The sequence below is a fragment of the Choristoneura fumiferana genome, chromosome 24, assembly GCF_025370935.1.
Source record: "Choristoneura fumiferana chromosome 24, NRCan_CFum_1, whole genome shotgun sequence".
Taxonomy (NCBI): domain Eukaryota; kingdom Metazoa; phylum Arthropoda; class Insecta; order Lepidoptera; family Tortricidae; genus Choristoneura; species Choristoneura fumiferana.
The window spans coordinates 3,897,211-3,922,851 of record NC_133495.1 but is presented as its reverse complement, the minus strand read 5'-3'; the positions used below and the strand labels follow the sequence as shown (position 1 = coordinate 3,922,851).

Sequence of the window (25,641 nt, the reverse complement as noted above, 5' to 3'; positions counted from 1 at the left end):
GGGCGATAATACTTACTAAGTTCACGCGCAATAAGCAAGCTTTCGACCATTTTTTTGTACATTGTACGTTTTGCTACGGAAGAATGTTGCAGTAATAGTGTCGACCAAGCAGTGAACACGCAATGATCGGATTTGCTCGCAGCGCCGCCGGTCGCGTAGTCGAGGGCGAGCCGTTACGCATCGCTATGACGTCACGTAGCGGGTTCTCGCAGCGTAGCCTTATTCTGAACAGCGATTACTATCCTGATTTCGTTTAAAAAACATAAGTCCGTTTTCTTTGCAATAAGGATGCAAGAATGATGAATGATGATGAGGAAGCTTAGAGTATTTTAAAATTGTTATAGGTACTATTTGGTAGAGTATCAAATTAGGTTGTTTATAATTCGTTTTGTGGTGTGGCACGGTTTACAATATTATTAATTTTTACTTGTACCTTACCTTGTTTTTTTTGCCAATATCTATACCTAAACTTATACTTACCTAATTTAATTATACCTATTTTGTAATTATACCTAAACTTGAAATATTCCATACAAAATCCTTAGAAAATCCTTCTTTCCATCTAATGTATTTTTATGTGTATCAAATATGTGTAAATAAATGTTTCTCTCTCTCTCTCTCTCTCCCAAAATTATTAAGTAGGTGAGTAAGTAAGTATTAAATCTTTTCGTTTCGGCTACGAAACCCTATCTTGGGCGTCTGACACGACGACATAGGTAAGTATTCAAATTTCTAATAAAGTAGCCGTATCATTAACTGCATAATTATTACAATAGCGAACGAGAACGTACCTACGATACCTACAATATCACTAAAGAAAAGAGTCCAAAGTAGTATGATTTAAGATTAACAATTGTAAAAATAAATGTACAGACCTACTTTACTTATAACTTGTTAATTTTAACACTTCCATATACCTACTTCCTAATAATAATAATAATAATAATAATTTATTTATTTATCAGACAACATAGATCCATTCATTTGTTAGTACATACACACTTAAAAACATAAATAAGATTACCTAACTTTATTATTCTTTTGCGTTATCAAAGCTCTATGTTCATTATAAATAAATAACATCGTTATCAAAACCGCGATCAGAATAAGTATGTATGCGTATGGACTCCCAAAATTTTTACGATGTTACTTGCCACTAGATGCCACCAACAAGTTGAATCTTGATGAATGATCAGAGGGCGCCTACTATGAAATTCAAAGTTCGTGTCGTTCGGTCCCTCTGACACTGTTTGTACTATTTAATACGAGAGCGAGAGGGACGATACTCCCTAAGAACAAAACAATATAGAAACAATATTGTGATTATTTAGTTGTGAATTTACAAAATAATTATTTAAGATCCTTGATAGGTAGTCACGCTACACTACAATCTCATCGTGAAAATTATTTCACAAATAGGTACACCTACCTATTTATTGTGTTAACCTAATAAATAATCATAAGTTTTTAAATTTACTTTAATGTATAAATAACAAATTTATAGATAACCTCTATCAATGAAATGATCAAGCGAATATCACGAACGAAATACAAAATCAAACCTGTCAACATATGCTCTGTAAAAACGTAACCGGTTCGAGAAGTTTTTTCGTCCTAGACTACATTAAAACCGTACGCACAACACTCATTTCTATTCAATAATATTTAACTTTCAATCTGCAATACGAGGAATTGCACAAAAATTCTAAAAAAGATAAAACTGTTTCGTTTTTGATTCCGTTTCCCACCTACGTCCGTTCCGAACGAAGTATGCGACCTAAATGAAATAATGAGCGGTTGCTCGGCAACGAGCGAGACAGCGCACTTGGTCCCTCTCGCACTCGTGAAGCGGTTGTCATGTCGATTCCCACCACCGGCAAGCCACGTTTTCTGCCATTTTGTTTTCAATCGTCACGGCGTACACGACTGCTTACGAATTTCAAACATAATGATCACCCGAGTAGAGTAACTTGAATGTATTCGGTTTTTTATAAGTGAGAGTTTGACTTTTACAACGGATACTGGATAAAGGTAATAAAAATTTGTATGTGTACCTATTGATAAGTGTACGGCAGCTGTTGTCGACCGTTGCCGATCAAAATTTGTAATACATAGATTGTTTACTTTAAGCTGAAGCGATATTTCTATTTGTGAAAGTGAATTATTTGTTGCGTTGTAGTGAGACGTCTTTCTGGCGGCGGAGACCCGGAGGTAGTGATTATTTGATGCCTAAAAATAGATTTGTTTACTTTGTGGAGACGTGCGCTCGCCGCGGCGTGCGTTTACAGAATGCGTTTTATTCGTTGCGTTACTTGCGTTTTGCCGAAGACGGCGTTGGTTAAATGTGGTAGCGTTCGTTTTATTTTACATTTTGAATTCGTGTTTCTTTTACTGAATACGATAAGAATGCAAATAGAAAGAATATTTTTATATGATATAATTATGGATGAATAATGTCAAAAAATATATTGCAATGTTTTTTTATGAGCGAGGTCAATTGGTAATTATTGAAAAAAATAATGATTTTTCCTGAAATTATGTTGAATGATTAAGTACCTACCTACCTACTACGCATTCATGATTCTAAAACTAATATTGAAAGCCGGAAAAATCATTCTTGTCAAGTTTGACATTGACAGCACGATGATACTGACAAGCATAATACTTACAAAAATAGTGTTGCCATAAATAATACCTACTTTATTTTTGTTGATAGTTACTCTTACTAGTAACAGATCGATCTTAGCGTTATGTATTACCCGTGAAAATTATTCAACATTTACATAATACAGTATTCAATGTCTCAAATTTAGATGTAATAACAAAGATTTTTGAACAGGATCCTAAATATGCGGAATTTAAATCTGCAGGTACCGTAAAATGAGGTTACTTTGCTCCGATATTTGCTCCAAATTCGTTATCTTTATTTTATTTTGTAAAGTACTTATTATGCTATGGTATGTATTTATGTAAAGTAGATCAAAGTCAAAGTATTTATTATCACCCCTACTATCATGCTGGCTTGCTTAAACTACGTCATAAAACTTTAATTTAGGAGCAATGTTACCGGGCGTTTGGGTAACTATGCTACTGAATTTAATTTCATTCATAATTCATACAAGGAGGCGTTTGGTGCATTTTTACACCATCATTATCATTGCACTCCGTATAGCACTGTACCTGCCTGACAGGAAAAGAATAGAAAATATTGGAGCAAAAATTGAAGTTCAGTGTTGCCACTTCATTGGGAAGTGTATCGGGTACCGGGACTTCGACTTGCAAGACATTTTTTAAACAAAATAAAGAGTTGGAGCATAGTTACCCAGTGGGGGGCAAGTAGTCTCATTTGACGGCACCTACAACTACGTACGAGCTTATGTCGAAACAGAGGTAGTTTTATAATTGATTCAACATAGCTCAAAATGAAACCGCCTCAGCAGGGCTACTACGAAACTCGAAGTTCGTGTCGTGCGGTCCCTCTCGCTCTCGTATTAAATAGTATAAGTGTCAGAGGGACCGCACGACACGAACTTCGAGTTTCGTAGTAGCCCTGCAGTACGCATCGCATCGGAACTGTCGGACCCCGCATAACCACGCAATACGCAGGTGTTCACTACAAAAATCGCTAAATTTTAATTAGTAACACAAGCAACAGACGCTCCCTTCATCTTTAAAGAAATTTGTACACAGAACAGAATACACGCAGAAGTTACATACATACATTATTAGGTACACATTGTCTCATAGGCTTTCATACGCATGAAAAACATGACGGTTACCTTCTTGGATTGTATTTCGGTTTTTCATCGATATCTGATAATTAAAACGTACCTAGGTAGGTAACAGTTTTAAAAGATTAAGGGGCTGTTGCACCATCCATTGATTAGCGTTAACCGACGGTTAAATGTGATGCCGTTACCGTCTATTCGAACAAAACAAATAGAGACGGCATCACACCTAACCGCCAGTTAACGCTAATCAATGGATGGTGAAACAGCCCCTAACTGTGAATTAAATGAGACATACATGTTCCTATCAACTATAAATAAACAATTTGCTCACCCAGGCCGCGACCTAAGCGCGCGTGAGGTCGCGGGTGAGCGCAAAGTAATGAGGGCTATCGCGTATGAATTCGCCGCTAGAGGCGCTAGTGTAGCGAAAGCTCTCCGAAATGTCAAATGTCAGTTTTTGGGTGAGCTACTCGGGTTTATTTATAATTTGAATAATTTTGTAAATATTTTGCAATACTTACCTAAAGGCCGAAATGAATAATGGCAAATATGCGTTACGGGGCAATGAATGTCTGTTTTTTAACCCCCCTACACAAAAAGAGGGGTGTTATATTATAAGTTTGACCGCTGTGTCTCTGTATGTCTGTCTGTCTGTCTGTGGCACCGTAGCTCTTAAACAGGTGGACCGATTTGAATGCTGTTTTTTTAATTGCAAGCAGGTTTTCTAGCGATGGTTCTTAGACATGTTTTATCAAAATCGGTTTAGCCGTTTTTGAGATATTGAACTTTTGAGACAGTTTTGTCTTTCGGAAACCTTGGTCCTCCCTTTTTTCCGAACAAAACAGGAAGTGACTACACAACACTGGCATGCTCGATATTTTTATGGTACGGTTTTAATTAATTATAATTTAAATGTAAATTTTGTATTCACACCCGTAATTAACAAAGTAGGTAACCACTATAATTCAGGCAGGACCTATCTACAGTGGCGCCAACTGGTGACCGCGAAAACGGTAGCCCTTATTAATTACTAATTGCCTTATTAATTACTAAATGTAATATGTAGGTATCTAGTTAATTGATATGGAATTGGATCTCCGCAAGCAACGCCTGATTCTGTCAATTATACCTATCTGTACTTATTACACAATATTAACACCTACCCGCAATTTCTTCAGTCTGCTTGTTGTCATGACATGACGCCATTCATCATCATCATCACCATATCAGCCGTAGGACGTCCACTGTTGGACATAGGCCTCCCCCAATGACGCAAGATGGCGTCCATAAATTATGTGAGACGATTTATTCCTTTTTATGACCCCTGTCATCCCCATGGAGAGATGTGGTGAGATTTGCTGGCCCAGTCCAACGCAATCATCTCACGTAGATTAGGTATTTTTCATGCATATTCGTTACCTAGTCAATCTAAGCTTGATTGCATGTGTCATAATTTTAGTGGAGAAAATACCGAACTATTTGATCTATATCTCGCAATTTAGTACAGTTTGCTGCGGAAAAATAATTTCGTGATATCTAGTCTGACAAGTTTTTTGGTAGTTTCTTTACGTTTTTATTTTAATTCGGTGATTTTATAAAGCATGTCTCACGAGGGCGTAAGTAATGGATTCAACCGAGGAGCTACTTCTAGTTATCTTACTAAAGAGACTATTGAAGCTAGAAGTATTTACCTCCTTGTCTGAGTCCATTTTGTTAATGAAATATGAAATGAATAAAGCCGCTAGCCGAGGGTAGATTTATGCTAAAAAATAATCGCTACAAGACCGCCGTGTACCCGCCGCGCATGCGCGGCGATCAAAAAAGCGAAGATTCCCCACAGAAAGTCTATACAGCTTATCAAAACTCCTTACCGTTAGGCAACTTTATATTAATAACACAGTTCTGAAAGTACACAAGACCTTGCCATACGACTCTAATAAAGAAAGTAGAAGGAGAAAAGACATGGTTATAACTTATTGGTGTTGGTGACTGTACGTCAAATGCAGATATAATATGTATAATATGCATCGTTTGTAAATGTCTTGTTGGTATTCGTGCGAATATAATTATCAAAACGTATCGGACTCTATCATGAAATTCCGTGCAGCTCCTACTATAATTATCGGTAGATACAAAATTAATACTCTTCTTTCTAAGTAAGTGGGCTATCTTAACTTTTTACTGGCAACAAAAGCCGTTCTCAACGTTTGCCCCTCAATTTTTATTACATTGTTAGAAAAAATAAAAATAAAAACGTGCTTTCGATTTTTAGTTGCATTTCATAGCAAATATGGCAAAAAATTGTAGTTTCACCATGTCCACCTTAGCCCAGGAACATAATTCTGAAAAAGAAGGCTATACTTTGATTTGACACGAACTCACTAATGAGGGCTATCGTTTTTTGTCTCACTAGATGGCGCACTGTTGCGTGAGGTTTTTAAGTATGGCTTTCAAGGTCTGTTATTACGGGCGTGAAAACAAAGTTTAGATTAAAATCATATTTAATACACCTTAAAACCGTACCATAAAAATATCGAGCACGCCACAGTATTGCATAGTCCCCGTTTTGTTCGGAAAAAAGGGAGGACAAAGGTTTCCGAAAGACAAAACTGTCTCAAAACACAGACATTCATTGCCCCGGAACGTATATTTGCCATAATTAATTTCAGATATTGCAAAATATTCACAAAATTATTCTAATTATAAATAAACCCGCGTAGCTCACCCAAAAACTATGAGATTTGACATTTCGGAGACCTCACGCTACACTAGCGCCTCTAGTGGAAAATTCATACGCGATAGCCCTCATTACGCCGATAAACGCGTCCTTGCAGAACCTATTTTACCCTCGACTCTATCAACTCGCGCCTGCAGCTTGACTGGAGATAAGCATCTCAGCACTTGTTGTACAGTCGAATACAAAAATATCTACCGCGTCAAAATATATATAGGTACATAGACCTTATGCTTAGTGGCATAAAGGTGTATAGATATTTTGACGTCTCGGTAACGTATATATATTGATCGTACAGTCAATTTGTTTACAGCACAATGACGGAGCTAGACAAGTTCAAGCGGCGCACCATCCGCTCGGTGGCGCGGCTACTGCGTCAGAAGAAACCACCCGACGAACTCTGGGGGGAGATGAAGAAGGAAACAGGCACTGACTGTCGCGTGCTATGGTGAGGACACATCATGGTTAAGAGGATTGTGTAGTCTGGGGTTACCCTACATACGGACATTAACAGGTTCCACCACTTTCATTCGGCTCTTAGCTCAATATGCACCCTGACAGGTATACAAAAACAGCTTGATATTCTAAATATTTAGCAAATAAGATTACAAGCAAATTAATAAATAGCTCCTCAGCGCTGTGGGACGGTAAACATCAGATAGCTTTTATGTCTCTCACATGACTCGTGACCACCACCGCCAGGCCCGGCCTTAGGCGGCCCGGGCAGGGCAAGTCATGCCTTTGGCGCCCTTTTAGATATATAACCGTTGAAATGACAGTCCTATTTGTTAGATAATCATTCTTACGAGATAAGTCTATAAAACACTGCGTGTGTCTTACCACGGGCGCAGATTGAGAGTGCCGCGGCCGGCGCCCCTAAGGCCGGTTGTACTCGTAGACGCCCGTTGTTTTTTGCCGGACTTGCGGTGTTATATGGCTTACAATGAATGTGTGTACATGCACCGGGCTCTTGTCCGGCGACGAAGCCATACGACAACGCAAAAACGGTCAGTTGTCCGGTGACACAACGGACGTCTACAAGCGGCCTAACACCGCTGCGCCCGTGTGCAACGCACACCCTGCTCCATACGTAAAGCCGCCTCTGCTATAAAAGTCAATACGCTGTCTAGTTTTTTTTTTTATATGATAGAGGGAAAACGAGTAGGCGGGTCACCAGATGGAAAGCAATCACCGCTGCCCATTGACATCCAAAACATAAACTGAGAGGCCCTTTGAGCATTCGGAAAGCTGATTCCAAATTTTCACCGTACCAAGTATAAATAGGTAGGTATTCAAATGAAGTGGTGAGTTGAACTGGCGCTCTGTGCTACCTGGCGCACAGATGACTAAGTCCGGCTCTGCATGCAAGGGGTGGAGTCAGGGCCGGATTAACCATGTCGGGGCCCCCAGGAAGGGATTCATTAATAGAAGTGGCCAATTGATATGATGCCGTGGCGCGCTCCTTTAACCAATTGCACGGAGATGGACAATGAAGTGCATGCCATGCAAAAAGAACAACGGACGTCTGGCCTAACAGTCACCCTGGTAAAGCCGGCTATAAAAGTCAATACGCTGTCTAGTTTTTTTTATATGATCGAGTAGGCGGGTCACCAGATGGAAAGCAATCACCGCTGCCCATTGACATCCAAACATAAACTGAGAGGCCCTTTGAGCATTCGGAAAGCTGTTTTCAGTACCAAGTATAAATAGGTATTCAAACAGTTGAACTAACAGATGACTAAGTCCGGCTCTGCATGCAAGGGGTGGAGTCAGGGCCGGATTAACCATGTCGGGGCCCCCAGGCAACTGAAAGATTGGGTCGGTAAAAAGTAATAATAGATAATAATAATTGTCATTGAAAATACAAAACTTCCAATTCAGTTTTCACTATATGAATCATTTTCGATAATTATTGTGCGCGCGCGGGCCTCTTTAGGCCTTTGCCCACTGCCTAATGGTTGATCCCACAATCCGACCCTGGGTGGAGTTCTTGATATAAAATGCACCTCGTTGCAGGGAGCGTATGCGCGCGCTGTGCATAAAGAAGCTGAACCGCATGTTGGCCGTGGACGACCGCTCGGACAGTCTGCCGTCCATCGCGCGCCTGTCCCTCACCGACTGGCTTCTGGTGGACCTGGTGTTGGTGCATGAGATGATTGACGTCATAGCCATGGTAAGAAAAGCACACAGCTAAAGGTTAGGACTAAATAAACTTGAGCATTCATTTGCAATGAGCATTAGCCGTATATAGGGGGGTCGAGTGAGTGAATTCTCAAGTTTTTCAGCACCTTAATAATAAGAGTGTGGAGTGCCACAATAGAGATCTCAGGGTCGCGTCAGGGTTGAGTATATTTAGGTACCTAATATGCACGTGAAGTCTTTTTAACTGACTTCAATAAAGGAGGTTATCAATTCGGTTTTTTTATGTTTGTTACCTCAGACAGAACTCCGTCATTTACTAACCGATTTGTTTTTTTTTTTTGCGTTCGTCTAGGAATCTCTTCAATTAGGTCCCATAAGCACCAAATCAGGATCTGATGATTGGATGTTAAGGAAATCGAGGAAAACAATTTTTACCTATAACAAAAAATTTAACCGACTACAAAAAACCATGAAAATAATTTTCTACCAGTCTGAAGTCGGTGCCTCAGCACGAGCCAGCAGGAGTGATTAAAGCCAAATATAAAAGTGAGTAGGTGAGGTAGATGACTATAGGTCCACTCCTGCTGGCTCGTGCTGAGGCACCGACCGACTTCAGACTGGTAGAAAATTATTTTCATAGTTTTTTGTAGGTAGTCGGTTAAATTTTTTGTTATAATTTTTTTTTTACATACGTATATAAATTGGCCAGCGTTTGATCACAATCATGCGCAGATGTGAACTCAGATGGAGCACGCTTGCACAATACATGCCCATTCGCCCTAGATTTGAAGACTTGCAGGATCAGGGAACACAAACACAGGCAGGGCATTCCACTCCTAGCTGTCCGGATAATAAAGAACGAGCGAAAACGTTTTTTATATGAGCGAAAATACTAAAAATCTTATTATAAAAATGCTTATTGGTTGTTTACAGGACAAAGTGGACAACAAAGCTGAACAGAAGCCGCTCGTGCAGCTCTTCAACCTGGTGCAGCGGTTCGATGTGGAGGGGCGCTCCGGCGAGGCACTAGCGGAGGCCTGGGCCGCCGCTACCGTCTACTATAACCGACAGTAAGTAAAACGGAGCAGAACTCGTCTGTCTCAAGAGAAAACTAACATCATGGCTTGACCCGCTTCAAAGCTATCATCTACATTTATACATACATACACACAAACATCACGCCTGTATTCCCAAATGGGGTAGGCAGAGCACACGAAACATTACCGCTTCGGAGCAACTTTTAAAAATTTTAGGTTTTATTTATACATGGTGGTAAAAAAATCCTATTTTACCCACATCAATGCTGATCACAAATTCTGACAAAATAAGAAAATTATTTATATTCAATATTTTTTTTTTACTTTCGTCTGCAAGTTGAGTCAGACGGAGACTATCTCCATTCATAACAATTTTATTTTTATTTTCGAATACAGCTGCCCACAGAAAAATAAAAGCTAGTAAAAAGAGTAATGTTTTAGAACTCAATTCAAAACAGCTGTTAAACTTAACTCTGCACAGATAAGGGTTTTTCGACAGGCTAAATATCGCTAGATGGCGTTAGTATCGAAAAATCCTAATTTTCTCCACCTCCACCATTCGTTCCAGAGGCCGGCAATGCTCCCCCATGCTGCTGCAACGGCGTTGGTACCAGCTGAAGAAACTGACGCGCTGCCGCTTCTATAAGTTTTGGCAAACGTACCGCGGCAACACGAGGCTGCTGGCCGAAGCTCGGGAGACCATGCCCACGAGGCTACAAATGGCTGTGGCTAAGAGGTCAGTGAACTACACCATCGCGATTGTTAAGGGCTCATACACAAATACATCACATGTAGGGCTAGGGCCTACGCTAGCTGACGCGGTATTAGAAGCAGTAACTGCACGCGGCGCGTGCGACGGATTTTATCCGCATCCGTCCAGCTAGCGTAGGCCCTTCGCGCACCGTCTCTTTCTCAAGCGATACTCTGAAAAGAGACGGTGCGCTTAAAACCGCGCGATTCCCGCCGTGTCTGAACGCAGCCTTAGGGGAAGAGGGGTCAAGCGGTTTGTGACACAGGAACAAAGCGATTGCAATTTTCATAGCAATACTTGTAACTTTGTAACAAAGAAAAGCTGTGGTGGCCTAGTGGATTGACCTGTGGCCTCTCAAGCAGAGGATCCTGGGTTGAAAACCAGGTTGCACCTCTGAGTTTTTCAAAATTCAAGTGCGAAATTATATTCGGAATTTACCACGAGCTTTACGGTGAAGGAAAACCTCGTGCGGAAACCTGCACAACTTGAGAAGGAACTCAAAGGTGTGCATGAAGTTCCCGATCCGCACTGGGCTCGCATGGGAACTAAGGCTCAAGCCCTTTCATTCTGAGCGGAGGCATGGGCCCAGCAGTGGGACGTAGGCTGGGATGATGATCGTTGCCATCACTATTATGTCGGCTTCAACGGCGTCATCTCACTCACTCAGGTGGAGATTTTTTAATCCTAATTGTAATTTCCTACTTTTCCGTAGGTAACATTTTTTCAACCTTTTTTCAATCTTCTGACAGTGAAAGACACAAGAATGACCTAACCAATTTAAAAAGCCTGAAAATTCCCTAACATTGTCATTTCTAAGTTCATTATCTCGAAAACGGCTAAACCGATTTTAATGAAACGTACCTACAAATGCCGCGAGGACTCTTTCACGTAAAAAAACATATTGAAATCGGTCCACTCATTCGAGAGCTACAAACAATGCCACAGACAGAAAGACGGACAGACGTTGCCTGCCATCAAACTTATAACACCCATCTTTTTGCATCGGGGGTTAAAAACAGAATAGGTAAGCCAAATCTTAGGTGTAGCTGTTCTGAAGTGGTGCGCTTTTATACATTCGGCAACTGTTTTTTTTATTTATATTATACTATATAGTATAACATATGTTATGTATACGTAAATAAATAAATATATATAATTTTCAGATACCCAACGGTGATAACTGGAGCTTTTCCAGAATGGGAAGAGCTAATTGAGCAAAAATTGATCATAATGCCTGAGGAATTCGTAAGTGTACTTCATCAAATAACCATCTTTATATTTTTCACACCTCTCCTTCAGAAAAGTAACTTTTCCACCCTGACGAGAGGGAGCAAAGTGCAACTTTTCTGTTCAAGGCTTTTATAAGTGTTTTAGTGCAAATGTCATTTTTTGAAGTTGATAATTGTAAAGCCACACCATTTTCTATGCTGGTTGTTCTTTAATAATATTTAGAATTTATTTTTTCAAGTTTCTTAATGCTCGGTGTGAAAAGTTGTATGAGCCACTCGAGAGCAAAATTATTTTCATTTTGAGCGTTAACACTTGAATCCCTCATTACGCTCAGGATTCTACTTAAGTATCCCTCGCTACGCTCAGGATTGTATTGTAGAATCCTTCGCTACATTCTGGATTCAATGTACGCCCTCGCCGTAAATACACCATTTTGCTCCCTTGTGACACAAATAACTATTACGAGCTTCGTTTTGGCTTGGTCCTGTGGCATGCAAACCACCCTCAATATTTTCCTATTTTCCCAATTAAAAAGAAAAAAAAATGCTTATTTCTTGTCTAGGTACCTATATCATAATTAGAGAGCGGATTTGAAGTAGCGATTACAAGTTTAATGTGGATAGTAATATGGCTAAAAGTGCAGTGCGATTGGTTAGATAGATAAATAGATGTATTCATTAGATATCATGTTGTTTAATTGTCTTACAGTTATTTTATTACATACTTATTTACTTACCGCAATGCAATCTTATAGATAATTACATTCAATAAATGTTATTCTTGCAACAAATTTATGTAAAGAAAAATATTCTATTCTAATTAAAGGAGTTGCATACAGCTCAAACTTAAGAGATCCTATTTATTACGCACCTTTTTGTCAAAAATAAATATTAACTTGTGCTAGTCTTATCCATATTAAACTTGTAATCGCTTCTTGAAATCCGCTCTCTGATCATAATGGGAGTAATATGCAAAATTTCAGCTTTCTAGGGTTTTGGCTGGGTGTTTACGACTCCTGATCCTTGTCAGAAATGTTATTTTTAAATAGGTATTTAAAAGGAAGCGTATCGTTTCAAATGAGACTGAGTAGCATACGAGCCAAAGATATATACTTAACCTCGTGCTTAGCTTTCTTTAGAATCAACAAATCGATTGGAAGAATAGCTGTCGAATCTACATTCGTATAGGTAGATAAAAAATAACCTTACCTTAAAATTTCATTTTTAATTTAATACAAGTTTTTTTTTCTGACTGTATTTTTTGTTGACTGTACTTGCATGGTCACCCAAACTACATTTGCGTACCAAATTTCAAGTCTATGCTATTAACCGTTGAAGAGTTCTGTTCTGCGGAGAAGATCTTGGCTGGACTACCAGGATGTCACTACTAGATTATTGTATTGTCACGCGATTTACATACCTATGTATTCCAAATTTCAAGTCAATCTGACTACTGGAAGTTGTTCAAATTTAACTGACAAGATTTGATTACAGACAGACAGACAACGGGACAGGTGAAACTAAATAAAAGCTTGTAAAAACTTAAGACGATGACCTGTTGTATATAGTAGCAACGTGTCCGTATAGATAATTGTGCTCCCACATTGGCTGTTATATATACAATGTTATGCAACGTTATAACTTATAAAACATTAAATTTTGTTTTATAACATTGTACCACAAATTGCAACAAATGTTAAACAACAAACTGCAAATACAATTTTTATATGACATTTTTATAACAATGTGGGAGCGTTTAAAACATCTAAGAAGTTGTCCCAAAAGTTATAGTGTAAGACAATGTTATCGTGTTTTATATCGTTATAATAACATTTATAACAGCCAATGTGGGAGCACCATAGGTCGACGTTCCATATTCGAAAAATGCCTTAAGTCCCATATCAATTCTGTACATGCACTACTATACAATAGGTCATCTTCTTTAGTTTTTTACCCATACTCGTACTGTACTGCAAAGATATCGACAAGGCCAAAGTTACAAAAATAATTGTACCTATAGGTACACGACCTTAATGTTAAGTGCATTAAGTCGTGTATACTTACATATTTTTGTAACTGGCCGTGTCGATATGTTTGCTCTTGACTGTAAACCGTGCCTCTACTCTCTAGTCTAGAGAATGACCGAAATCACGACTGGAGTTCCTATTCAGGAATGTTCTATTATTGTAAATTATTTGATTAGAAAAATATATATTTTTTAGTTGTACCTATCTCACATCTCATTGGACGATTCTGCAGGACAGCGCGCCAACAATTTTGTAGAACGATTTCATGATGAGTGTACTCTAAGCGAAACGCCTAATTGACATAGTTACTGCGATACCACAGAAACGTCACGTTCAAGTTTTTTTTTACTTCCAGGAATCAAAAATGAGGATTCCACATTTACCAAAACCTTGTAGCTGTGAGTATTGAATGTTATTTATTAAAAACTTAAGGCTTGCTTAAAAATCATACTATCTTATTAGTTACATTTAGTAATTTTTTAACTACCGTAAATAAATTCATCTTTTTTCTTTGGATTTGCAGCTAGTGATCCAGATCTGGTAGTGGTGGAACCAGTTATCGAAACTATAGAACTTGCTGAAGATTCTGATACTGAAGAATGTAAAGGAGATCAGATTGAAGACACCGCAGATCCTGAAAGCAGTAATGATGTTCCAGCTGAAACAGATCCCCCTCTTCAGCATGAAACAACACAAAGTAACAACATAGTACATTTTAAAAGCGAGCCTATCGAAGAAGATGGTTTATCAAACGTGCAGGTTATTGCTGCCACACATGTTACAGAGCTAGAAATACCTGATGAAAGTCCTGAACACGATAGTGAAGTTTCTTGCCAAACAGCAGAAAAAAAGACTGAAGATAATCTAGACAATGATGATGATGTTGATGATGTTATGTGTACTGACATTCTTCAACTAGATAATGAATCTCCTAATAAACCTAAAAGCAGCGAAGGAAATGTGGAGATAGTAAGTAGTAACAGTCGCGGCTCCGAAGATGATGTGATAGAAATACCGAGCGTTGTTACTGCCATTAATTTTGATTTAGGATCACCAAAAGAAGCACCAACCGATGAAATCATGCCTGTAATTAGTTCCGTTTCGAGTACAGTTAAGACACAGGAAATAATTGATGGCCTTGTTGATGACATAATAAAACTGAAAGCCGATGAATACTGTCGTAATGATACTAAAGAAGTTTCTGATGAAAGCAATGCTAACACAGTCGATGATTTAATCAAAGATAAAGTTGAAACGTTCCTAAAAACACCAAAAGATACCATAAAGTTTGAAGAAAAGAAACCTGATGTTAGCGCTATTAATTTAAACAGTGAAACACTTGATCTGACGGCTATTGACTTGATGGCTGATTTAAACTTTAATGATGACGGATTAGAGTTTATCGATGACGGTGTTGAATTTGTAGAAGAAATGATTGAGCCAAAAATAGGTGAGGTTATGTTATATTATCTTATATTAGGTTATATTATCCTAATTTCACGCTGTCCTGCCCTGAGATAGGTTTTATGTTAGCTAATAATAAGATTCGTTTAAAAGTAACCACTGTTGCAGAATATTTTATTTTTATATTTACTATTAAAATATTTCTTTAATTTCGCAGAACCGGTAAGCAAAGCATCTCCCGATCATGGAAGTACCAAAGAGAGTGAAGACATCAACAAATTTGATTTAAAATTATTGATGGATCCAGTAGTATACACAACGAAGCTAGACCACATGAGCATATTTACAAACAATTTTTTTTTATCAGTTAATAATAAAGAAGATATAGACAAAATTATAGCAGAAAGCAGACCAATAAGTAAGAAATCGTTCGATATAAATATAAAGGAAGAAGATACAGCGTCGCAAATCGATAATACTAACACCAACGATGACTCAGGAGTCAACGATGATCTTTTCACAAATCAGGAATCAGATGATGAAAATATGGAAGACGTAACAATATCTCTAAATAGTTACATGTTAAAGAAACCAAGAACTCGAACCTACAATCCCATACAGTTGTGCAAAAATCCTGATTTCAATACTAAGTTGAGGAGATTAGCTATTGGATTTTTTAGTTCACCTAGAAATCGCCAGTTACTCAACGCTTGCATACCAATGACTATAGATGTAACTAAAGCGTTTGAGTCAAAGTTAGTTAACGGCACTCTGTATTTAAAATCTACCGGTAGAAATTCAAATATAGTAAAAGAGGCAGTAATCGATAATCAATCGTCAACATCAGTGGCACCGTCAGCGCTACCTGTGCAGAGTTTGCTCGATAATTCTAAAACTAATATTGTTAACTTGATTCCAACTCCAACAATTGATTTGACCCCAACTCCACAAAGTGACTCAATTCTGATTCCACCTATAGATTCAATTTCTTCACCAAACATACTTGTGAATCCTAACCCTGCACTTACAACAAATGTTAATAATCCAATTGGCACCGAAAGAAAGAAGATCATCAACTTACCAGATATTGATAAGGTTAGGAGAATAAATCAACAATTACTTACTGCTCAAGTGCCACCGATCAGGGTGTATGCCGGCGACTCGTACCAGCCACCTATGCAGCCAATCACGGCTGACTCCAATCAAATAGAACAAATAAACCCGCCCAAAGTACCGCAGGCTGTACGAGCAGAGACAGTTTCTGCACCACCAACACCATCGCCGCAAGCAAGTTGCATGCCAACAGTAGTAAAAGTTAAAAGTGAAGCTGCAAATGATGACAAAGGTTTAGTTACAGCTCCGGAAATAATACCTCCAGAACCCCTGCCACCAGCCAAACAGAAATTACTGAAGATAATCAATCAAGCAAAACTAACAACGCAAGAAGCTCTGACTAAACTAGACGGAGGTTGTAAGACTGGGCCAAGCGACGGTCTAAAACAGCTGAATTTAGTGAGAAACGTAAAACCTAAACCAAATGGAAACACTTTTAAAAGATATAGTATGTACAGTCGAGTTTCAGTGCCTTGGAAACCGAGATATGCACCAAGACCCGAAAGTATTGATGATTTTTTGATAACAGATGACACATTAAATAAGATGCTGCATTTGATGAGTGGCAAAGAAGGTGAAAAGAATTGTGCTTGTTGTTCAGTAAAACAGAAAAAAGCAGATTGGAAGAAAGCCAATAGGGCTAAAAAGAAGAAAGAACTTCAACTTGAAAAAGATTCAGCAAAAAAGACCCAAGAAAAAAGTACTGAAAATCAGGGTGCTGAAGAACTTGTAATTGATGGTAAAGATGGCAACGATGCTCCAAAAAATGCTGGTGAAAAACCGACAACCGTATTAGCGAAAGGGCGTGTGGTTAAATACTGCTGCTGGGCGCGCCAAAAAATATGGAATCGTAAGCGCATTACCAAACACACGTGCCAGCCTGATGAGTGCGTCTGCTGCTGCCGCGATGCACTCGCCAAATACCTAGAACTTAAAAAGATAGTACCCATAGAAGTCTCCGATGATGAAGACAAGAGTTTGAAAATGGCCTGCGAATCCATTGAGAATGTCGTGCAACAATCTCGGGAGTCGACTGACAACATTACACCGCAGGATCAGGCTACATCTAAACCTAAGCTAGTGATCATGCGCACTATATCAACTTCTACAGAAACTGATAATTTGAACAAAGTCCCTACTGACAATATTGTCGACTTTAGGCAAGGAGTAGTCGATGAAACGGAACCACCAAAGGTGCCTCCACCAGTGATTACTAAAATAATACCTAAAAGTCAGCTGCCGACGCTGTTTAGTAAAAAAATATCTAGTCCAAAACCTCAAACGCCACTCTATGTACCGAGTCATAAAGAGCCACTGTGCGTCCCGTGCCCCTGTCAGAAACCAACAGATACTCCCGCGCCTCAACTTAGTATAGTAATAGACGCATCCAGAAATGTAGTCGTAGATGCAACGACAAAATGCAATAACCACGCACCGCCGCTGACACCCATCGCTCCAAAAGAGAAAGAGAAAGAAAATAAAATCCTGTACTTACACAGCAAAAGCATATCGAAAAGTCCTACTGAGAGTCCAATATTTTTAGGAAAAAATAAAATTTTGTTGACTACAGTGAAGTTTCCGCGGAAAAATGACCCACCGTTGTTGCGAGAATGCGAAGTTTTTCAAGCGCCGAAAATCATCCCAACTTTACCATTGCCAAATGGCGTGCAATTGGTATTGCTGCCTTCTGGCAGTGTGACGTACACTTTGGATCAAGGGGTGGAGCTGACTGAAGAACAATTAGCATCGCTACCCACTATCATAGCTGCCGTGAAAGAACAGCTAGAATCATCTACTGTGCCCTCGTTTGTACCAGCGAGCAATCCTATTGTAACCAATGACGGCCAGTCACTTTTGAATGCGCCACATCCTCAACTTATCGCAAATACTCAAGCAACAGACTTAACTGCAGCAATAAATTCAGAAGCGCGTGAAGTATTTGAAGATAAACTAACTGCACAAAAAAACATACGACATGAAGAGGTAGATAAAATAGCGAATATATCTGTTAATATACCTGCAGCGCCAGTAAATACTGAAATATTGGACACTGAGCTCAACCTTAATGAAACGGCAAACAATGTGATAGCTGATAGTGAATCAAAAAAGATTTCTTCTCTATCATCAAATGCCACTTTAGCCATTCATACCGAACCGCAATCAATTGCTGAATCAGAATCACCGCCTGAAATTGAATCGGTTGCAAAATCAGGACTAACCGAGACACAATCATCTACTGAATCAGTACCACAAACAGATGTACAAAATCCAGTAACTGAAACTGCAGCCAAGATTACCGATGGTGTAGGCGAAAGTAATGACAAAGACGGCGCGAGTAATAGAAAAACGTTGCTGTCAGATTTGATGGAGATGTCTGGCATTTCAGCTGAAGATGCGACTGCTGCTGAACCACCGACAGCTGAACAAGCAGTCCAAGAACAAGTGCCTGTCTTTATAAGCCCCGAACAAGAGAGAAGTTTACCAGAACTTACTCCTGTGACATCATTTGCGGAACTCAAATATGCGTGTGAAAACGATGGCAAATTTTTCAAACTAGACTTTGAAACAGGCGTCATAGTTCCTATTAACGTTTGCATCAAAAAGAATTCCAAGCCGAAAGGACCAGCGCGTGTAAAAGCGGTTATCGACTTGACAGATGACGTGGAAGATTCTGATGATATCACAAGCACACAGGAACCTGAACTTCAATCAGAGGTTGATACTTTTGCCAAGACATTCCAACGATATGTTTACAAGGGAAAGACAGTGACTGTACCTAATACCTCAGTAAAACCTGTAAAATTGTTCAAAGCTGTTCGCCCACCTTTACTCAAGCGTCAGGTTAAATTAGACCCTAAATTGGACTCTCTTCCCCCGGCTCCCAAAAAGCCGCATTCGCAAAAAAGGAAGCAGATTTTCAGTAAAGTAGACACCGTACTAGATTTAGTTGACTCCGACGCGCCTATGGAGGAGGAGTATCTTATGGAAAGTTCCGACAGTGAAAGTTCTAGAACCGAAACTGGATCAATGACTGTGGAAGCACTTGAAGAATTAGACTACTCTTCTGATGATGAACCCCTCGCTAAGAAATCGAAGCGGATGAAGGAAGCAAATGAAGAAACTGATAAAATCATAGAAACTATTCCTGATGCTGTAAATGTTGCTGTGTCTGTAAATCCCGATCCAGTAAATCCTAGTGAAGGTGGAAGAGACGTGGCAAAAGACATGGACGTTCCAACGAAAAATGCAGATACGCCAAGAGATGAAAACAAAGAGGAGACAAATAGAAATGATACACAGCCAGCAACTAAACCAGCTGAAGCAGAAGTGCAACCTGAACCGGATCCAGAAATGGATACAGAACTGGATCCAGAACTAGATCCAGATATAGATCCAGAATTAGATTCAGATGCAGATCCTGAACTGAGATTTATGTCGGGTCCAAGTGATAACGAAGGTGGGGAAGAGGATTGCATACTAGGGGTGTAACGAAAATGTATAGACATAGCATAATACGGTATTTGTCAATTCTTTAAATATCCTACATTATTATGAAAGAAACAACCATTCGAATTAAGATCTTCCTCCTTTTTTGAAGTCGTTTAAAAATATAAATAAGCAGCCGATGTTTAGTGATGAAAAAAATTAATTCGGTGGATATTGAATTTCTACCCATTTTTTTGCAAAATCTATTTAACTGTCTCTCTCTAAAACGCTTTTCTCTATGCGTTAGGTATGGCGCTACTTGCATAAGAGTTTTTGTCTGTCTAATCTTGAATACTTTACCATTCGATAACACACATTGAAAAGCTTTTATTTTCGAAATTAAAAAAAATATCAAATACCGTATTTGGATTTAGGGATGTGTATGATGCTGTGAAAGATTTAATTTATTTGACTGTGATAATAATATAGTTTTCCTTGTCTTAATTATGATTTTGGTTAAGTAAATATCTCTAGATGTGTACGGTCATGATTAAACATTGTGTACGCTACACTGTTGTGACTACAGTGCACTATTTACACTAAGTAAAACCTACATTTTTTTATCCATTATGTTAGAGATAGAAACAGATTATGAAAAATATCTTTGTATTTTAGTTGTGTTAAATATATGTACAAAATGGTATATAATACCCTACTACAAGACTTTGCTCTATTTTAGTATTTTTAGTAACTTGTAAATATTAAAATAAACGTGAACATCGAATAAACTGAATCAAGTACATAGGGCGGCTACAACGAAATTCGAAAATCGAAGTTCGTACCTATCGTACCGTCCCTCTCACCACTCACTCGTATTTTAATTAATAGTACCTGGGCGACCGAGTTTTGCTCGATAAATGACATTTTGATAGATAAACGACAGCGGGACGGATTGATGCGAAGTTCGAATTTTGCACTTCGTAGTATCGGGCCAGTGTGGATCCTTTGTATTACTAATGTCATGTTACATTCGTTATACTTATCAAGGAAATCTGACTGAAATTGATTATTAAAAGGTTCCAACGTGGTACACGAATCAGTTTGTTCGGCTATACAATCAACAATACTAAGATATCGATGGGGGCAAAAAGGACAAAAACATGTATAAACGTCCTTAATATTAAGCGAAAGTCGTGTATACTTATTTTTGTAACTTGGCGTTATCGAATCCTTTTTAGTTGACTGTACCATCAAACCAATAGAATTTGACCCACTATGGAACATTTTGGAAGGAAAAGTTAGTCACATCACATCTTATTACTTGACAAGCGAATTCATTAATCACTGTAAGAATATAAAATCATTCTATGGTGGATTAGGAATTTGAGACCGTATTGTCATAACGCGCTGACGTTCGCGGTCGCATTCACCATCTCTCCATCCTCGTCTTATACCGCGTGACAGAAAGAGGTGGCGAAAACGATTGTGATTCCAAATGCATTAGACAATAAGGCCTCAGGTTGTTTGATAGTATTGTTACTTTGTTAGTGTTTAAAGCAACAATCACACTTAAAAAGTTGATGCTCATTATTTGTAAGTAGGTTAAGTAATACCAAGTTTTTTAATGATTTCCGCTCATGGAATTATTTCAATTAAAAAACCTGTTGTTGTAGACTAAGGCTGAGTTCGCACGGCGCAGTCCTACACGATATTTTTGATCATACACGTTTTATCGAATAAGTAGTGGCATATAACTTTGCGTAGAACCGTTCACACGTCGTTCATACGAAAAATCGTGCAGGAGTGCGCCGTGTGAACCCAGCCTAACTATGAGCATAACTTATATTTTCAGTTCCTATCTACTCTGAAGACACAAATACTTAACCGTTTGTTTATTCTATGTTACTATCAAACAACTGAATCGCGTACCAGCAGGGCTATTACGAAAATCGAAGTTCGTATAGTACCGTCCCTCTCACTCTCGTATTAAATAATAATAACATAAGCGTCGGCGGGACGGTACCCTACGAACTTCGATTTTCGAATATCATAGTAGCCCTGCAGGATGAAACCCTTATGCTGCAGATGTCATGGAATTTTCGTGAAATTTAATACACGCGGCGCGGTTCTGTTTCCTTGACTGTACGACTGCCCTTTGTTACAGACTACGATTGTATATTTTACTTAGCGACTGTTTTCCTACTAGTTCTCGATATTTTAATTAAAATGTGTTGTTTGTTTTACACTTTCTCAGTATGTTGCAATGTTTTGTTTGTGAAGAAGATTGTACCGATTAACTGAGGGATCCCCAAATTTAATCAGTCTGCAGCGCACTATAAGGCTTAGGGCCGGCGCGCATATACAGTGAAGCACAAGCACAGGACAGTCTTTCACTGCCCACGCATCATCGCCTTTTCATTGGTTGAAAGTAGTTAGAACTTCAAATAGTTTTCGCAAGCGTTGCTTGAGTATCGAGGCGGACACGCGCATTATCATAACTCGTGAGCATACTCTACGCTGCACTTCGCTATATATGTGCGCCGGCCCTTAGTTTTCCATTACGACACCATTGCAGCTAGGGCTTGCTTTTTATTATTAAGGGCTTAGAGTTCATGTTTCGATATTATTGATCTCTTTGGCCGCTCCGGAACATGTGATGGTGAATGTACCTTGCCCGGTGCAGTAATTTGAACTCACTAATTGTGCGTTGTGGCACCTGGTATATTTTATTTAAGGACTTTTGTGTTATCTAGCGGAGTTTATTAATATTATCATCACATAAGTGAAATAATTTATCTATGTGATTAAACATTTTTATTTAGGTAACTTATAATTTTAAATTTAATAAAGAATGTTGTGAGATTATTTGTTGTTTTATTGATTAATATTTGATGAAAACGATTATGTTAGCCGCCGCTTCTTTAATCTAATAATCTTCAATCTGGTTGTTGCGGCCACTGGTGCCTTAGCCAATTTCTACTTTTTGCTCAAAGTAAATAAGTATCTTCCCCTGTGAAACTATCATGTAGTTAGTAGCCATAATGGCTGGGTTCACACGGCGCAGTACTTGCAATGGTTCCACAAACAGTAATATGCCACTACACTTATTCGATAAAACAAGGATAAAACGTGTACGATAAAAAATCGTGCAGGACTGCGCCGTGTTAACCCAGCCCAAAATAATTGCAGGTTTTTACGATACATAGATTCGACTCTTCCCAACGTTTTATTTTATAGATAAGGTAGGGTAGTGCAATTAAGCTGTGTAAGGTTGAGTTAAAGCGTATTTTTACGGTTGATTCCGAGCACTTTTTCATAATCACCTGTATAGTTGGCCATTTATATAGTAAGAAACAAAAGCCCCTTTTCATATATGGAAACAAAAGCCCCTTTTCATATATGGCCAAATTTTAGAGTTGTTTTTCGTAGAAAAAATACAGTGGGTATAATAACAAGTATGTATTGAGCTACTTACAACAGACTATCTTATAACAACATTGAAGGCAGAAATAGCAGCTGTTTCAATTTCTTTATGAACTCGGTTTACCTCAGCTTGTGTCAGAGTTCTTTCCAAATGCCTGTACACTATGCTGTAGCACAGGCTATGTTTCTTCGACTTTGGATGCTCAAATTTGTCTTTAAGTTTAACCTGAAAAGAAAAACATTTTTACTATAATATGGTATGTAATGTATGTATACTAGAAGAGATCTTTATTTTATCTATTTTACTTAATTATCCTACTAATACTTATGATAAATGCGAAAGTAAATGAGTATGTGTGTGCGCTACTCCTACATGCTAAAACGACTGGACGAAATTTGGTATGTAGATAGCTGGATTCCTGGAATAAAACATAGTCTACTTTTTATCCCGACATTCTTGTGCGATCGGGATAAAATCTCAAAATATCAATTGCTAGGATTATAGACACAAAATAGTCTGATTGAGACTTTGTACTGTATGTCACTTAAAACTTAAGTTTAGTAGTTATAGTCACTGAATGGTAAACTAAATACATAAATATATTACTAATTTTAGAATGACAATCAGAAAAGCAATCTTACCTGTTCAACAATGTCCCCCCCAACATCTCTGACTAGATCATAAAAGTCATTGCTCATAAAAGTGTCAATACTAAGGTGCCCCGGCAGCCAGAATGAAATGTCATTTGTGCACTGCGGATACACTGACACTGGCTTATAAGTTATCTTCGCATTTAGGTCTTTATTTTGAAACTGAGACAGGAATCCAGAGTCATTACTCCACATAAGCCTTATATCAGGTATCTTGTACAATGCCATGGCAAGTCTTTCCAATCCCAACCCAAATGCATAAGCGATGGAGTTGTTTGGACCTGCTTTTGCTAAAATTTCATTTCTGACAACACCGCAACCAAGTACTTCCAGCCAGTTGTTGTTGTAATATATTTCAAGTTCCCAAGATGGATGGGTGAATGGAAAGTAAGCATCAACCCATCTGTATTTAATATCTCCGAATAGCACTTTTATTAGGCCAAGTAAGTGATCTTTTAATTGATGCTCTATTAGTTTTGTGGCTTCTAAAGTATGGCAGCTTTGTTTAGTTGGGTCTGATATTGAGTTTGTGAAAGTGTGGGGCTTTGTTGGATCAAATGTTGGCTCAAATAGCTCCAAGTCTTCATTTTTAGGGAACAGTTGGTCTCTTCGTTGTGACCTCACTGCATCCACCTAGAATTTGAAAACAAACTTTTAAAGAAAATAACAAAAATTTTGTAAAAATAGAGGCAGGTGGCAAAAGATATTGGAGGTCATTGCCCTGCAGTGGGACACTGTAGGCTACATAAAGATTTAAAACAATAATAATATTAATAAAAGTAGCCATTAAAATTGAGGTTTATTTGTCACATTATTTTTAAAAGCAAACTAATTGTTTGTTTACTTTAAACAGATAGAAGTAGAAGAAGCTCAGCTTTAGTGTGAACTGTCACATGCTATTTCATTAATAATAGATTAAAATTGAAATTTGGGGCAGGCTATATACATATGTTCTAGAGTTAGAGCATTGGAACCTAAAAACTGATAACCATAAATTTTAATATGGAACCACAGCTTTATGATATATACCTGATGGAAAATAGGGAAATGTGTAGAGTCAATCTCGTCTCTTCTGTAGACTGGTCCAATCATCAGGAAGTTGTCAAGGCCAGACCGCAGTAGTTCGCTCTGATGTGCAGTCATATGCGCCCTTAACAGCGTACTCCGGTTCACATAATAACAGTCTGATTTCACTCTACTCGGATGATCTAAAGGAATCAATAAATCATCGAAATTTTGTTTTGTAGAAACAATAGGAGATAAGTTGTCGTACACGCTGAAATCTGGGCTGCCTCTGTGTGTGAATGAGGAATAGAAATAATTCACAATACGCTGGCGCACCATCGATAGAGGGTTTCCTTTATCCAGATGCAGATTTCGATTTAAATAAGATAGTATCTTGGGAGTAACGTTAGTGTAATCATCTGTTACAAATTCTGTGCCATTTATACTCAATTTTGAGTCGGTCTTTGGCACTGTGCTGTATTTTAAACGGTGTAATGCTGAGATTACTATGCGGTTATATTTAAAGAACAATTTCGTCATTTTTCAAAAGGATTTTCGCACAGTAACTGAATGAATATTCCTTTTTACAGTATTGCTTTTTTTGTGATCGAGTAATAGCCCAATCTAGAGTTCACACATCGTAAATTAATATGAAATACGAGTTTATTTACGTTACGTATTGTACGTAAATTTTTTGACAATGACATTATTGACATTTTGACGTTTGTACACCTTGGGCGCAAAAGAGCTCTAGCTAGACCCTTGGCTGGCATTATTTATTTTGTGCCCTGGTATGTTATTTATTTAAATCAGCAGAATTGGTGCTTATTTCTATTAAGATAGATGAGTGAGACTGACTTGTACTTTTTTTTTAGTTCCCGCATACGAAGGGTTAAGCTTTCTATATCATATTTATTGTGGGTCTTTAGTAACATTGACACTAAACCTGCTGCTGCGAACTAGTGGCT

At 38.4% G+C, this 25,641-nt stretch overlaps 2 protein-coding genes across 4 annotated transcripts; one reads left to right on the top strand and one right to left on the bottom strand.

Moving 5' to 3' along the window:
• Positions 1-1,902: 1,902 nt before the first annotated feature.
• LOC141441846 (uncharacterized) lies at positions 1,903-22,459 on the top strand. The gene is made up of 9 exons (XM_074106733.1): positions 1,903-2,031; positions 6,779-6,913; positions 8,482-8,638; positions 9,541-9,677; positions 10,213-10,380; positions 11,559-11,640; positions 14,007-14,049; positions 14,175-15,101; positions 15,273-22,459. Exons 2-9 carry the CDS (start codon positions 6,783-6,785, stop codon positions 19,655-19,657), a joined length of 6,030 nt encoding a protein of 2,009 aa, XP_073962834.1. The 5' UTR covers positions 1,903-2,031; positions 6,779-6,782; the 3' UTR covers positions 19,658-22,459.
• PheRS-m (Phenylalanyl-tRNA synthetase, mitochondrial) lies at positions 22,449-25,397 on the bottom strand. 3 transcript variants are annotated; one of them, XM_074106735.1, is made up of 4 exons: positions 24,698-25,397; positions 23,660-24,301; positions 23,070-23,243; positions 22,449-22,604 (listed from the first exon to the last, which is right to left on the bottom strand). In XM_074106735.1, exons 1-3 carry the CDS (start codon positions 25,211-25,213, stop codon positions 23,076-23,078), a joined length of 1,326 nt encoding a protein of 441 aa, XP_073962836.1. In that variant the 5' UTR covers positions 25,214-25,397; the 3' UTR covers positions 22,449-22,604; positions 23,070-23,075. The 3 variants fall into 3 exon arrangements, with proteins under 3 accessions (XP_073962836.1, XP_073962837.1, XP_073962835.1); XM_074106736.1 differs by having other exon boundaries at positions 22,592-22,612; XM_074106734.1 differs by lacking the exon at positions 22,449-22,604 and having other exon boundaries at positions 23,039-23,243.
• Positions 25,398-25,641: the final 244 nt, after the last annotated feature.

Coding starts and splice junctions, on each gene's coding strand:
- PheRS-m (XM_074106735.1), bottom strand. CDS start 25,213: ATGACGAAATTGTTCTTTAAATATAACCGCATAGTAATCTCAGCATTA. Junction 24,302..24,697: donor ATTTCCCTATTTTCCATCAG/GTATATATCATA, acceptor TTCAAATTCTAG/GTGGATGCAGTGAGGTCACA. Junction 23,244..23,659: donor GGGGGGACATTGTTGAACAG/GTAAGATTGCTT, acceptor TTTTCTTTTCAG/GTTAAACTTAAAGACAAATT.
- LOC141441846 (XM_074106733.1), top strand. CDS start 6,783: ATGACGGAGCTAGACAAGTTCAAGCGGCGCACCATCCGCTCGGTGGCG. Junction 8,639..9,540: donor TGATTGACGTCATAGCCATG/GTAAGAAAAGCA, acceptor GGTTGTTTACAG/GACAAAGTGGACAACAAAGC. Junction 10,381..11,558: donor CAAATGGCTGTGGCTAAGAG/GTCAGTGAACTA, acceptor TATAATTTTCAG/ATACCCAACGGTGATAACTG.